At 46.3% G+C, this 15,589-nt stretch overlaps 1 protein-coding gene across 3 annotated transcripts in view; it reads right to left on the bottom strand.

The window, feature by feature from the left end:
* Positions 1–14,507, bottom strand: part of SPEN (spen family transcriptional repressor) — a 91,724-nt gene extending 77,217 nt beyond the window's left edge. For 2 of the 3 annotated variants that reach the window (XM_032650806.1, XM_032650823.1), the window contains exon 1: positions 5,880–6,306. In XM_032650806.1, coding sequence (XP_032506697.1) covers positions 5,880–5,962 — 83 coding nt within the window. In that variant the 5' untranslated portion in view covers positions 5,963–6,306. Of the gene's footprint in view, positions 1–5,879; positions 6,307–13,889 lie in introns of those variants that run through there. The other variant, XM_032650816.1, reaches the window with a different exon arrangement.
* Between the last annotated feature and the right edge of the window lie 1,082 nt (positions 14,508–15,589).

The following is a 15,589-nucleotide window of genomic DNA, read 5'->3' as shown; positions in this document are numbered from 1 at the left end:
TCATTTGTCAATGTAACCCAAACTCAGCATCTAATACAAAGATACAAAGACATACACATACCCCCAGAGTTTAATGCTGGACTAAAAATCTAGCACCAAGTGCATAACACAAGCAATAATAGGTATCTTCCATTTGAATTTTCCCAGAAATATTCCTTAGCTGTAAGAGGTGGAGCAGTTCTTATATAATAAAAATCTTTAAACATGTTAGATTTCAATTCATCCCTATACTCAAAATGAAATCCTAAGTAATTAAATCCAAAAATTCACCAAATTTAAGTTAGGGTTTTATAGAGACATCCCGTTGTGGGGTTTTTTTAGATGTTTATAATTTTCAACTTGGCAGACAGTGACACATGTAGGGGGAAAAATCAGAATGTTGCAATACTTTAACATCATACCAAGAACATCTTTTCACTGCAAAGCGTATTTCCACACACAAAAAACCAGCTAGACAGCACACAAAATTATATAATTTCTAATAAATTGATTAAACATCCTAATCGGTTTCCACAATAGAGTATGCTATTTTCATCCAAAATATGGGTAGTGGGCTTCCCTGGTGGCGCAGTGGTTAAGAATCTGCCTGCCAATACAGGGGACACGGGTTCAAGCACTGGTCCGGAAAGATCCCACATGCCGCGGACCAACTAAGCCCGTGCGCCACAACTACTGAGCCTGGGCTCTAGAGCCCGTGAACCACAACTACTGAGCCCGCGTGCCACAACTACTGAAGCCCGCGCACCTACAGCCCATGCTCCACAACAAGAGAAACCACTACAATGAGAAGCCCACGCACTGCAACAAAGAGTAGCCCCCGCCTGCCGCAACTAGAGAAAGCCCGGGAGCAACAACGAAGACCCAACGCAGCCAAAATATAAAATAAAAGAAAAGAAAGAAAATTTAAAAAAATTTTTGAGTGGCTGTAAGACATATAATAATAAAGAAAACATTAAACAAAACAAACAGTAAAGGTTAGAAATTGAATTATAGAAAAGTGTTACGTTATTTAGTCTCCTTGTTCAGCAGACTAATATGTCAGTTTAAAGTTGAACAACTATTTATTTCAAATCATCCAATATCAACATTCAGGAGCACGATCTGAATGAATATACATACTCAAGGTATTTTTCAGCCTACAGTGTTTACTCTAAATACTGTGACTAGTTAAATACAGCTCAAACACTAGGGAGTCTTAAAAGTAAAAGCAAAAAAATATATAGTCTCCAACTGGAATATGCTAGTTTTCATGAAACATTTCAATTTTTTTTTAATTTAGGCAAAATTTCAAACTAAGAGGAAAATGAGACTTGGAAGAATATTTGGAAAAACTTCCACATTACCACTATCTCTATAACTTCTATACAAGTCTTTCCAAACCACTGGTGCGTACAGGATTAAAAATGTCTCCTAAATCAAGCCCGAAATCTCTTCATAAGTATACCAAACAATACAACGCCTGAGCAATCAAGAGTCCACAAGAAAGGCAGTTGGGAAAAGGTGCCCTCTATACAAGGCAAACACCATCATTCTTCTTGGCACTGAGCCCTATGTTTCCCTCCAATCTGCCAGAAGCATTCTAACTCAGGAAATAAAATACAACATCACAAGTATTCTGTATTAGTTTCTAATGCTATTTCTCAAGATAAGTGTAAAATTATTTTACTTTACTTTTTTTAATGTTCAAAAAGCCTGTCATGAAAATAGGTATTCAAAATTATAACATTCAAAAACAAAGGTGTTTCTTCAAAGAAACTGGCCCAGCTCAAAAGAATAAACCATGTAGCAGTGATGCGGGCTAGGGAGTCAAATTTGTTTAAGTCTAAAAGTATCTCTAGTTATAGGAGTATGTAAGGGCAAGGAAACTTTACCACAATACTTTATATTGGGTCCCAGAAGTAAACCAAAGTCATGTAACATAACATATATTCCAGCTATTTAAACTCAGGAAAACTATTATGATTGGACATGTAAAGTTAGCAAAATGAGGGAGAAGATATGCGGATATATGTATATGTATAGCTGATTCACTTTGTTATAAAGCAGACACTAACACAGCATTGTAAAGCAATTATACTCCAATAAAGAGGTTAAAGAAAGTGACCGCAGCAAGATAAAATAAAGTTAAGAAAACAAAACACTTTTAAATGAGTTTCATTCTTTGACAAAATTTTTACATGAGCTGCTACCTTGCTCAACCTCTGTGTGATCTTTAACTTATTCTCTAGAACTGGAGAATGGATGGGAAGAACCTGAATATGTGATTTACTTCAAACCTGAAAATAAGATACAGAGACTTTTATGTCCTTTAAAGGGTTCTATTCATTTGTTCATTCTAATTCAGGGAGTCGCCTTTGCACACACCTCTCTCCCTCTAACAACTAAGACAGCGACCAATTGTTGTATAACTCCTCCCTTCCCCCTTCAATCCAGCTAACATACCATACAAAGAAAAGGACTTTCTCTATTGTGCAAATTCAGTCCCTGCAATGGATCTTTGTTAACTAAATCTGATTCAGAAATACTCATTTAATTCTTTTCAATCAGCATATTGAATGCTGTTAAAATCATGAGCACAATAGATTATTCTTATTGCAAGAAGGTAAAGCCAAATTTTGAAAATGTTCTGATTACATTTTAAAGGTTTGCTCTTTCTTTGGCACAGAGGGGAAAAAAAAAGCCAAATCAGCAACCTTCCCTCAACCTATTTTCTAGCAAAAGCACTAATCAAAATATAAATAAAAGAATTGGCTCTGACCCTCCCCCATCCCAAATGCCTCTTAAACTGCCCTGCTCCCAAAGCTGCCTCATTTAATCATTTTTTTAATCCAAATACTTACTACAAAAGCCTAATCACCGTTACGAGAACATTCATTTTGAAAACATTTTATATAATGTATTCCCAGTGTACACCTCTTAATCCTGTAAAACAGTTATTAATGTTGAAATCAGCTAGGGAAAACGGTAAAAGTAGGCACTTCAACCTCAGTTTTAGTATAGGTATTGCATGGTTTTTCTCATTATGATTTCTAAAAGACATCAGAATTGGATGTTCTTAAATTTTCTTGCAGAACTCTCATTCTGGTACAAGCACTGTTTTATCCCTTTCACTTAAATTATTCACATTTAGTTTTCCTCCCAGTAGCAACCAAACACTTTACAAAACATTTTCTACAATAAGGAGAAAAGACCTTGAATTTCTCCAAACAAAGTCCATTTAGCTTCACAGCTGGATCAGCAAGAACATTTCTTGTACCCGTTTTAAGGATACACAAGAAGCCAGAAATAGAAATTACCTGTTAGGGGGTGGAGATGGGAAGGGGAGAGTGGGAACTGGAATTCCCAGGGTCGGGGTAAAGAGGAGATTTTTCTCTGTAAACCTTTTTACACTCTTTAAACCCACTAAGAATGCACCATCTACCCAAAGAACTAAGCAAACTTGTTTAAAATTTTCAAAAGTTGCTTTTAAAATAAAGGAATTTCAGGGACACTAGGTCTACTTAGTTTTAAGATAATCTTATCAATAGCATCTGCTTTTGCTCTGCAATACGTAACACACTCCTTTAAATGCAGTCGTGAGCAATGTGCCAGCTAAGCCCTCTTTAACACAGCAACGTTCCTCCAGACCGCCGCTTTCCAAGGCAGCTCGCATCCTCTGCCCGCTCCTCCCTCTGTGCATTCTGAGATCTGCTCTGCTGATTCCCACTTAAAGTGGGTCCTGGCCGCCATTTTAGAAAGTCATTCACACAAGCCGGCCGGCAGCACCATCCACTTAAAAAACCTTCCAAAACTCCCTCGGACGATTTCCTCTTTCCTCTCTAACCCCTCATCTTGCAGAGGGGTCAAACTCCCCGCGATAGGCATACAGTGTCTCTAGAATCTGCATAATGCGAAATGACACGTCTGGCCACATGATACTGAGGGGGCAAAGCAAATGCTGCAATGCACGTGTTTGCACGTCGGTGCATACGAATTTCCCAGGCAGACACCTACAGAGAAGGTCCACAAGGAGATAAAAGTGAGCACATCTACGTGGCTTTTCCAGTCCAATAATCTGCACCTAAATGATTTTTCCACCAAAACACTGAAGATCTGGGGCCTCCATATGGGGTAAGGGGTGGAGCAGCGCCACGGAGAGTTCCCATCTGTTTCCCCACTGAGCCCGAGATCTCCCCTTTGTCACAGGGGACAGAGCCGAGTTTTTGCTCCTGCCTTCCCGCTGCCTGATTTCTCAGCACAACGTAGTAAACACCGGGAGTGCCTGGAAGCGCGCCTCCCCCAGTCCTAACGAAGACAGCTTTAGTGGGTTATGAACGGCCTCACTATTCCAGGCTCCTTTTCACACGCGGACACGCGCACACGCGCGCTCCAGCGGTGAAGGTTTAATACCCCAGTAACAGCAACCACCAACAGAATCAATGATCCTCCATTTGAAAGAGCGGAGCTCCGCTGCCTCTGCTTCCATTTCCTTATGCAAGCTGCTTAAGAGCAAGCGACGCAATCTCTTTTTCCCATGGTGACTCACTAATAAGGGCGCTCCATAATTTCCCCTTCACTCACTAGATAGTAAGAGGAATTTAGAGTATACCAAACTTAAAACCTTCCGCAGTCTTTAATATCGCAAGAAACAGTAATTTTCGAGGGCAATCACATATCTGCTACAGTCCTTCTCAATTTACACCAATGTAAGTAAACCGTCATTTTCAGTATTTCACATGGAGGGCTCTATCAGCTATGACCCACATAGATTTCACAAAACAAAATCAAACGGTAAAAGCTACTAAATAAGTAAAATGTAATAAGAACATTCATTCCTACTCCGCTATGAACAAAAAAAAATATTCTGGGAAGCACGTTTTTAAAAGCTACATCTTTTTTTAAAAGAGCTACATCTTCTAATCTGAAAAGGCATGCATTTTTTAACCACTGATTTAGGAATCCTGGGTGGGAGGGAAACACCATCCTTTTAAAAAAGGCTCTGCAGTGTTAACGCCGGCGCGGCCACAGCAGCGGAGATTCCCGAGGCTGGGAGCACAGCGCGGTGGGGACTCTGCTACATGAGGTGGCTCCTCCTCTGCGAGCACTCGGTCCCCACCACCCTCCTCATCCAGGGACCCCAGAGCGCTGGAGGAAGGCGAAAAGAGCCGAAACAGACGCACCAACTTATTTTCAGACACCACCCCCCACCCAACCCCACATAAACAAGAGGAAGAAATCAAAACATTTGCGTTTGCCCTTTCCATTTCGCTTCTAGGTCTGTGAACCTTCCGTGAGAGGTCCCTAAAATCCAGCAGGGTCTTCCCAGTTCCGAAATATCCCTACGATACCTACCAAGACTTTTGTTTTTGTATAACCTTTCCTTTCCCCACAAAACCCTCTCTAGGTCAGACATGTCCACGCGTCCGCAGGGTGAGGAGCGCGAGTTGCTGCGGGACTCTGGAGTCGGCCGGGCCGGGGGCTGTCGGGGCGGGGTAGGGGTTCGGGTCCCAGCCCGTCGGCGGCTCGGTTCCGCCGCATTTGCCGGGCCGGCGGGGGCGGCTGCTCGGAGCCGTGGTAGCGGCGCGCTAGGACGCGACCCCACCGCCGGCTGGCCAGCCTGAGGGCACCCTCCCGGCGCCGGCTTCGCGGAGGCCAAGAGACAGCCGCCTCCTTATTGGGAACGGAGAGGGCGGCAGCCGGGCCCGCTCCGCCGAGGCCCGAGGCCCAACGCCGCGACACGGGCCGAGCAGCGGCCAGGCAGCCGGGCGCCTCCCGCACCCGTCCGTGGGTCTGGCCCCGGTCTCCTCACCAGTTCCGCGCACGGGGAGGGGCCGGCAACGGGCCGGAGGGGCCAGCGGCGCCCAAGGAGAGAGCGCGGCCCCGGGCCTCATGTCACTCACCGTTTGAAATGCTCGATGATCTTCTCTTCCCGCACATTCTCCGGTAAGTTGCCCACCCAGAGGTGCCTGGTTTCCCGGACCATGCTGGGCGGTGTGCCGGCGACCGCTGGTGCTGGTTCCCCCTCGCCGGCTTCGTACGAGCCCGTCAGCGCCGGGAGGCGGGCGCCGAGGCGGCGGCGGCGGCGGCTGCGGCGGTGGCGTCGGCAGCGGCGGCGGCTCCTCCGGCTCCCCCCCGTGCAGAGACCATCCCTCTCCCCCAGGTTCTGACTCTCGGGCCTCGCAGCTCCGCTCTGCCGCCACCACACACCCGAAGCCGACCCCCGCGCTCCGGCGGCGCATGCGCTCGGGAGGCGGCGGGAGGGGGAGCGGGTAGGAGGGGCGAGCGAGACCCGGGCGGCAGCGACTACGACGGAGCTGGCGCTGTGGCAGCCGGACGCTTCCCACCGGCGCGCGCGACCCGCCTCCCTCACCTCGGGCGCGCGCGCAGCCTCCCGACAGCCCGCCGAGGCTGAGACGCCGAGTTCCTCCCAGCCGATGCGCAGGCGCGCGGGGGAGGGAGGAACGCAGGGCCAGGAAGGAACGCTCGCGCGCTTGGTCCCGGTGCGCAGGCGCGCAGCACTCTGTTAGGGCGGGCGCCGTGTCAGGCCTGGGGCCCCGCGCTTGCAGAGGTAGGCATAGCCTCCGGCCCCTCGAGTAGGGGGGTCCCAGGCGCTGGCCTGGGGGAATAAAAGAGAGAAAGGGGGTTGGTATTCACAGGGCTGCGTGTCAAAGCGGCTGCCAAGGCTTCTCTGCTAGGAGAAGCCAGGACCTCTTCCCCTGCTCACCTTTGGCCAGCTTCTGGCGTTTCCGGGCACTTAGAGCCGCGCCTGCTTGGGAAAGTGTCAGAACAAGGCCGCCCTTCTCACGGCCCAGCTAAGCTGTGACGGCTTCAGAAACCCATCCCTCCCAAGAATGTAACATTAAGCAACTTCATTTTATATAGAATCTTGCGAAACCGTTTGCACGTTCTCTTTGCTGATCGTTATGGCATACCAGGAATAGAACTGAATGAAGTGAGACGGTTACATGTCTGATGGTGTTCCCCTCAGAGGATTTGCTATATAATTTAATATCTAAGCCGAGGAGGGGATTAGAACTCCAGCCTTTCCAGGCCTAAAAGCTTTTAAATTTTAAAGCCTACAGTTGAACCTTTTAGTTTACAGAACCCCGGGGAAAACCCACAAAATTAAGGCAACAGTACTGAGTCCAGAAAAAATGGAATTTTTTAGAACAGTCAGTAACTCAGCTTTCTTTTACATTTTCTATCTACAGAAATAAAATATCACCGGTACAGACCAGATTTTAAATATTTTAAATATTCGATCTCATTCACTTTCTCCATAAATATTGATACAAGCCAACATCATCAAACTGTGCTATTTTGAATTGGAAAATATGGTCACCATAATAAATAGCACTAATATATGGGGTCACCTGTGCATAAATTGTTTCTTTAATTCCACAGATGGTAAAGCTCCAAGTAGTTTTTTTGTTTGCCATATAGTTTAACATAAGCTTCTTAATGATGTGTCAGAGAGTCACATCAACTTTTCTTGCATTTGGTTTAATAGTCTATACTATACTTAAACTTGATCTCAGGAGGTCTACTCAACTCTCAGCTAAGATCGTCTCTCTTCCTTCCTCTCTCAGGATGTTAGAAGGCTAAGCAAGCCCTTGTCTTACTTACACAGTTGCAACAATTACAGAACAAGATGTGCTAGCTCAGGTAATAACCTTACCATCCATTGAAATAATATTTGGAATTTTGACAAGTTACTTCTAAAAATTCTAGATTTTGAGCCAGGTAATTTAATTTTTTTCTATGCTATTTTTCTGGCTTATGTTTACATTTTCTATTTCAACACACTTTTTTTTGCGGGGGAAGGGGCCGGCCAGTAACAGGCAGAAATGGAAAGAGGTGGTTTAGAAAAGTTAGAAAAAGCACCTCCACAATAACGGCACTCATTCATAATTCAGTTAAGGCCTTTAACGCCACCACAGAGGTTGACCTTGTCTTCATGCAAATCAGTCATTAAATGATATGGAAATTTTTGTTCTTGAAAATATTATGGAATTGATTCCTCAGTAAAAGTGAAAGCAAATCAACCTACATTCAGATGTAGGATTAGCCATTTACATTTGCCACAACTATCACATAAGGAGTGTCAGGCCAGCACACTGTTACCTAAACTCATGAACTTCATAGTTCTGTATATGTGGCTGCAGTTAGTGTTGAACCGATGGGCATTTTTCCACGAAGCATAAATTTCAATATTAGCAACCACAATTTGAAACACATTTTAAAATATTATGTAAATTACTCATTTAAAACCTGATAGGCGGGGCTATCAGGAGCGCAGTAGTTAAGAATCTGCCTGCCAAAACAGGGGACACAGGTTCGAGCCCCCGTCCGGGAAGATCCCACATGCCGCGGACCAACTAAGCCCTTGCACCACAACTACTGAGCCTGTGCTCTAGAGCCCTCAAGCCACAACTACTGAGCCCATGAGCCACAACTACTGAAGCCCACACACCTAGGGCCCGTGCTCAACAAGAGAAGCCACCGCAATGAGAAGCCCGCACACCACAACAAAGAGTAGTCCCCGCTCGCCGCAACTAGAGAAAGCCCGCGTGTAGCAACGAAGACCCAACGCAGCCAAAAATAAATAAATAAATTTTAAAAAATGAAATAAATAAAACCTGATAGGCCCTGAATTAGCTGCATCTTCTTGGTGTCACCAGGAAGAACAGAAAAGGCTGAGCTCAATCACACTAAAAGGGGCAACAATGAAGAGGATTCAGAAAACACTACCTTGCAATTAGAGAAATAAAGGCATATCTCACCTTGAAGGCAGCCTTCAGTTAAAATCATGCTGAAGAAAATTAAAGGGCTGAAAAGGGTGGGGGGCTTTCAGAGCAAAATCATTAGAAGAGAGCCTAGTTAGAGTCATTATTAAATGTGGTATTTTGTATCCATCTATGTACTCCCACAGAACAGTAAAAGGATAAGCTAAAACAAAGAACCAACTAAGAGGTATTTATACTTTCTCCATGGCACAAGAATAAGGAGACATTAAATGAAAATTAAAAGCAACATGTTTGCCAGCTAAATTTTTTTTAAATGTAGTTATCAAAAAAAAAAAAAAAAAAAAAAAAAAAAATTTAGTTATCTTAGAGTATCCTAAAGGTCTTGTTACAACAGTGCTGTTTCCCCATGTAGAAAGCAGAGTAGATACATAATTTTTATATAAAATTTAATTTGAAATGGACAAAGTTGTTTGCAAATACTTTCAAGCTCCCCACCTTTGGGAGGTAACAGAAGAGAAATTGCATGGAAAATTACTAACATACAAATTGTTAAACAAAGTTGAGTTAAAGTTCTCCCAAAGACCTTTAGAGATCACAGGATATCAAAAAGACGATTAGCAAATGCCAAATTAAGTTAATTATCATTTCTCATTTTACCAGAGATTTATCAAACAACTGAGAAACCGTCTCTGTTTAACAATATAAAGGCTAGGGAATTCCCTGGCAGTCCAGTGGTTAGGACTCCACGCTTTCACTGCCCAGGGCCCAGATTCAATCCCTGGTCAGGGAACTAAGATCCCACAAGCAGCAAGGCACGCGCCTGCATGCGCACACACACAAACACACCACACACACACACACACACACACACACACACACACATATGCTCGCAAAATTCCATTAAACATCATTTGATAGCACCTCATACTCAGATTCTCTTGAAGTGTTACTTTCATCAAAATACTTGTTTTCAGAATTACAGACACCAAAAATGGCACCCAAGGTGTTCATTTTAGCTTCTTGGGTTTTAAAAAATCTGATACACACTTCTCAAAAGAGAATTCTCAGTTTATAAAATGTCAATACATCAGCTTAAATAGACATGCAGATTATTTAATGTGTAAAACAAATTTCATTTCTGTTCAAATTTTTAATGTGTTCCTACGATGCCCCAAAAAATATTATTCTAATTTCAATAAGACAGATTCATTTGAAGGAAAAATAGTTCACATTATAGATGCTAAGTTCAAATGAGCAATTCAGGTGGGAATTCTATCCATCTCTATAAAAGTTAATATTTGCAGGTTAAAAATAATGTCCATGCTCCTTACAGATTCTTTCAGCATAATGCTACTTGACCTTGAACTTTGGGAGATACTGAAAAACACTGATGGTACGAATGAGAGACATTATAGTATAATGGAAGTACCTCTGGGTTAAGAGTCAAAAATTCCAGGGGCTTCCCTGGTGGCGCAGTGGGACATGGGTTCGAGCCCTGGTCCGGGAAGATCCCACGTGCCGCGGAGCAACTAAGCCTGTGCACCACAACTACTGAGCCTGCTCTCTAGAGCCCGCGAGCCACAACTACTGAGCCTGAGTGCCACGTCTACTGAAGCCCACGCGCCTAGAGCCCATGCTCTGCAACAAGAGAAGCCACCCAATGAGAAGACCGGACACTGTAACGAAGAGTAGCCCCCGCTCGCCACAACTAGAGAAAGCCCGCACGCAGCAACAAAGACCCAACGCAGCCAAAAATAAAAATAAATAAATTTAGTTTTTAAAAAAACCTGTTTCCATTTTAATTAAATTATTGCTATTTAATAGTAATGCCCTTTATTTATTTATTTTTGGCTGCGTTGGGTCTTCCTTGCTGCGCGCGGGATTTCTCTAGTTGCAGCGAGCAGGGGCTACTCTTCACTGCAGTGAATGAGTGGCTTCTCTTATTGCAGAGCACGGACTCTAGGCACACGGGCTTCAGTAGTTGTGGCATGTGGGCTCAGTAGTTGTGGCTCACAGGCTCTAGAGCGCAGGCTCAGTAGTTGTGGCACACAGGCTTACTTGCTCCGCGGCATGTGGAATCTTCCCGGACCAGGGCTCGAAACCGTGTCCCCTGCATTGGTAGGCAGATTCTTAACCACTGTGCCACCAGGGAAGTCCCAGTAATGCTTCTTTAAATCACGTAACTGCTTCAATATTTTGCTATTAATCTTCAGGATGGTAATGATTGCTAATTTTACATGATATTCCATAATTAGACACTTGAAACCTTTGGCTTAAAATAAAGCCACATTCTGTTTAAAGGCTAGGTAGGATATGATGCATTTCTGAGTTAAATGCTGGAATTATTTTTAAATGTATATTTAAAAGTTAAATTTCAGTATTTTGATAAAGGAGGTAATAGAATTTTTTCAGGCTATATACTACAAAAGTCCTAGGAACCATCCCTTACAGTTTTATTTGGAAAATTCTTTGGCTGAAAAGCATTCGCCTCAAGATAACTCTCTCTTATTTATTTATTTATTTTTGGCTGCGTTGGATCTTCGTTGCTGCGCCCGGGCTTTCTCTAGTTGCGTTGAGTGGGGGCCACTCTTCGTTGCAGTGCGCGGGCTTCTCATCGCAGTGGCTTCTCTTGTGAAGCACGGGCTCTAGGCGCGCGGGTTTCAGTTAGTTGTGGCACGCGGGCTCAGTAGTTGTGGCTCACGGGCTTAGCTTCTCCGCGGCATGTGGGATCTTCCCAGACAGAGCTCGAACCCGTGTCCCCTGCTTTGGCAGGAGGATTCTTAACAACTGCACCACCAAGGAAGTCCCAAGATAACTCTCTTTGAAGATAGGAGATTAACTTAAAATGTTTTTTTCTAAGAAAACAGAACCAGCAAGAGTCACAACTAAAGATTTCACTGTATACTGTTAGCTGGTGGGAGGGGTGCAGTGAGACGAACTAATAAAAGGAGTTTGTGTTTTGCCCACCCCCACAAGATAATTTAAACTCACACCCAAACCTAAACCCTTTACTTAAAAAACATTCACCCGAAAAAGTGGCTTTAAACTAGGTTACTTTTGTTCTCCATAGTTTTCAACTTAAATACATTGTTTCCCTCGAGATCAGTTTTGCAAGATTCTAATTATTAGACAGCATATAAGAACTTTGATTTTATGCCTATCTAAAATTGCAAAACGTACATACTCAAATTTTTCTTCCCCTTTTTTAGTAGCATTATCCTTATTGTAGGAACTTTGTCTTTAAATATTCTCACTAACCATAATTTGTTAAGGCAGAATCTCTAACAGAAGTTCTGCAAACTCAAGGGACTCTTGATCTGGTCATTTCCAAGCCTCAAATGACAGTATAGCCTTGTTAGCAGGGGTAGAATTCTATTGCTTGCTAGAACTTCAACAGCCTCGAGATAGCTAAGAGTTCCTGCTGGTAATCTGGCACCAACTCAAAATTCCCACCAGGAAGAAAGATCTCCCTGAGGTGGGACCCACTGAGTGGCTCCTCCCATAGCGATGACCTGGACTGACCTCGGACTCGGTGTGGTCAATGGCTCCCTAGCACCTGCGGGCGAGTTATCACGATGATAAAATGCCAAATTGCAACCGCCACGTCAGCCTTTCGGAGCCCCGAAAGGTGCCGTTTTCGCAAACAAGCTCCCTCTTTTAAACCTTACATCTCTGAGGCTTTGAAGGTACGTTACCCGGCTAACGAATATAGGAAGACAATTACTCCACTGGGGAAACGAAGGTACTTCAAAAGGAAGAGTGGCAAGGAAACAAAGCTCAGACTGGAAAAGTGGCAAGCCTCCATGCCCTGCCAAGACGACCTTACTTAACCTTCTGGATTTCAAAAACAGGGTTGGGTGGAAGTGGATTACATGGCAAGGTAAAGAGCTTGGGGTGGGAGGGGGGGCGGGTTAAGAACCTACAACTCTGGCAGTAATTTCCATCACACTCCTAAAGGAAGAGGAAAGGAGAACAAAACAATAGGCACCTTAAGAGAGTAAATGCGGTTACTATGGTTACCACGCTCCAAGCTCAATTCTGCAAATGAAGACAGAGCGGTACACCAAGGCCCTTTCTTTGTCTGTATCCACACACGGAGGACCAACCCAGCAGCCAGCCCCGCCAGCCCGAGCTGAGGCTGGTGTCGAGGACCAAGGGCAGCGTACCAAATAAAGAACACCTTTATTTTGGCTTAGTAAGCAAGAACTGCAGGCAGCTCCTGATGGAAGCCAGCGCGGCCATCACCCAGTCCTTCGGCCAGGGCTGTTTCCCCCACTTGGGAGAAGGCTCCAACACACTCCAGTCACCGATTCCAGTCTGGGGTCCTGGCACAGGCAGGGGTGGAAGGGGGCCAACGAGACACGGTGCAACCTTAGCCCTGAGACACAAAGGGAAGGCCAATCTTCAGGAAACCCGCGGGACGTAATTAATAACCCCTCAAGAGGCTACAGTTTCCGCCAGAGGGAATAGAGGACACACTGAGTAGGGCACAACCGAGGTGTTCAGACGCACCTCACCATCAAAGACACTACCACAAGCTGCGCGGAAAAATCGCGGCCAAGACAACCCAGTGCGCAGGCGCGCGGAGCAGCGACTCCAGAGCTTCGGGCCTGCCCCTCCCCCACTACTCTCAAAAGGCCAGGGGAGTTGGCTCAACGCGCTTGCGCAACGATGGAACGTTGGGGGAGGGGAGAAAAACCTATCCCCTTCATTGTGAGAGAACCGCCCCGCCCCGCGAGGCGAGCGCGCGCGCGCACACCTACGACTCTCACACTCGTACACTCGGGCGTTGAGCTTGTCGCCCAGTGCGTCGCGCATGCTCCGGGAGGAAGGTGGTGTCGGAGCCTACGGCTTTTTGCTGAGTTTCCCTGAGAAGTTTCTGGAAAGACGGAGCTCAGGGGAAGCTGGGGGATGGGGAGGGCAGGGAAGCGAGCGTTTGAGAGAAGGAAAAGCGAAAAATCCAAAGCACACCGCCACCACCCTGCCTCCATCAAGCCACGACCAAAGCAAAGCCCAAGCCCACCGAGACCCTTACGCCAGGGGAAAAAGCAAGGGGACCACAGCAACCGCTCCTTCCTGTACCTGTGCCCAGGCCCCGAGGCCCCTCACCACAGGGAGAAGGGAGAGGGCAGGGGGGAACGATGAAAAACCTAAAACGCTCACTGGATGTTTGCGTGGTGGAGGGAAAGCCGACATCCGCGCTCTGGAGCTGCCCGCGCACGATGGGCCACCAGCGGCTCTTCGCTGCGCTCTCGGGTGTGGGCTCAGTGCGTTGGGGGTCGACGTGGCTGCTGAAGGAGTGGTCTAGGGCCTTTGGCCCCTGGTTCCTTAGTTCCCCCTCATTTGGGGGCTTCTTTGATCACCCCTTTCCTCTCTTTACTTTGGTGACCTGGAGCTAAAGTTGCGAGTGTGGAGGACCCTAGTAAAGGTTGCTCCCTCCCCGCGCCCGGCCCGAGGGGCGACCTGGGCGGGCAAGGGTCGCCCGGCAGGTGTGCCACGCTCAGTTCTTTCCAGTTTGTACCCCCTTAAGTAAGGGATTCCTGAGAGAGGGGCCCGTTTGGAAGAGCAGAGGCAGTCCAGGCATAAAGCCGCTGCGTCGTTTGGACTCGAGGCGGGGGTGGCGGACGGTGCTGCCCGGCGGGGCGCCGCGGGGAGGCCGTGGTGTCCTCCGTGCGGCTAAGGAGGCGCGCCGAGGCCCCCGACCTGCCATCAGGAGAAAGCTCGGCTTGGCATTGCTGTGCTGTGGGGGAGGGGTCCGCGGCGCCTTTCATTTTCTCCGCCCTGGGCCCGCTCGGGCTGCCATTTTGTGGTGTGGCCGCCATTTCGCGCAGCCGCAGGGGTGGGGGGCGAGGGGCGGGGCCGGTGAGCGCGCGCGGGCAGCCTCCCGGCAGCGAAGGCGGGCGAATCCCCTTTGTTCTTCGCCTCTGGGCTCTGGGCTCGGCTCGGGCTGTGCCGCGACCCGCCCCGGACACGCGCCGGGTGCGCGCGGCGTGGTGAACCTCTGAAAAAGCTCCGAGAGGCGTGCACGGAGTCCCGAATTCTTCCTGCTCTCTAAGCCCTTGAAAAGTGGATGCTCACCCCCACCCTTGCAGTGTGAAAGGGATCGATTTTACAAGGTAGTGGTCAGAACTGGAGCGTGGGAAGCTGTAAATTTCAACCCTGAGAGAGTGGAAGGCGCTTTCTGCAGCCCTGTGCTGCCGGGTGTACTAAGCCCGCTGGAATGCCATGCCTTGAATCACAGTGGCGTTCCGCCAAATAGAAGTTAAAACTGCGGAGCTGGGAGACCCAACAAAGGTGCTAAACGCCAGTGTAACCGAGAGGTTGGTCTCTTTAAAAAAAAAAAAAAGTAGTGTGTTTGGAGGGCTGTCAGCTGTAGGAGAAACGAGACGTTGCTTTTCATTGGCTGGCTGTGAAGCACGCACTGCGCAACTATTTTCAGATCAGGTTTTTATAGCCCATTATTTATATCTGAGCTATAAACTGGAACAATTAGAATTGGAATGTCCTTATTTCTGTCTATTGAGAATATCTTCCATTTGACTTTTTAAAATCCTTTGTGAGTATGTGAATAACAAATTGACTCAATAAAATCTCCGTTCTGTGCCTTCCAGTATCATTTGAAATCACTGAAAAGAGCTATTTTCCTGATTTCAAGGGACATATTTAAATATGAATCTTTGGCATTGTTAATCTTAACTTTGCGACTCGAATCAACAAAGCCAGGAAATTCAACAGTAATGCTGCTGAACTTGTCTTCTAGGACTTGCTTTTTTGTACAAGGTATTTTTGTTTAACTTTTTTTTTTTTTCCACAGTAGCCTGAGTTCATAATTTAAACAGGCTCTTCTGGCTCAAGTTTTTTGG

This window comes from Phocoena sinus, chromosome 1, assembly GCF_008692025.1.
Source record: "Phocoena sinus isolate mPhoSin1 chromosome 1, mPhoSin1.pri, whole genome shotgun sequence".
Classification (NCBI taxonomy): Eukaryota; Metazoa; Chordata; class Mammalia; order Artiodactyla; family Phocoenidae; genus Phocoena; species Phocoena sinus.
This window is presented reverse-complemented; position numbering and strand designations above follow the sequence as displayed.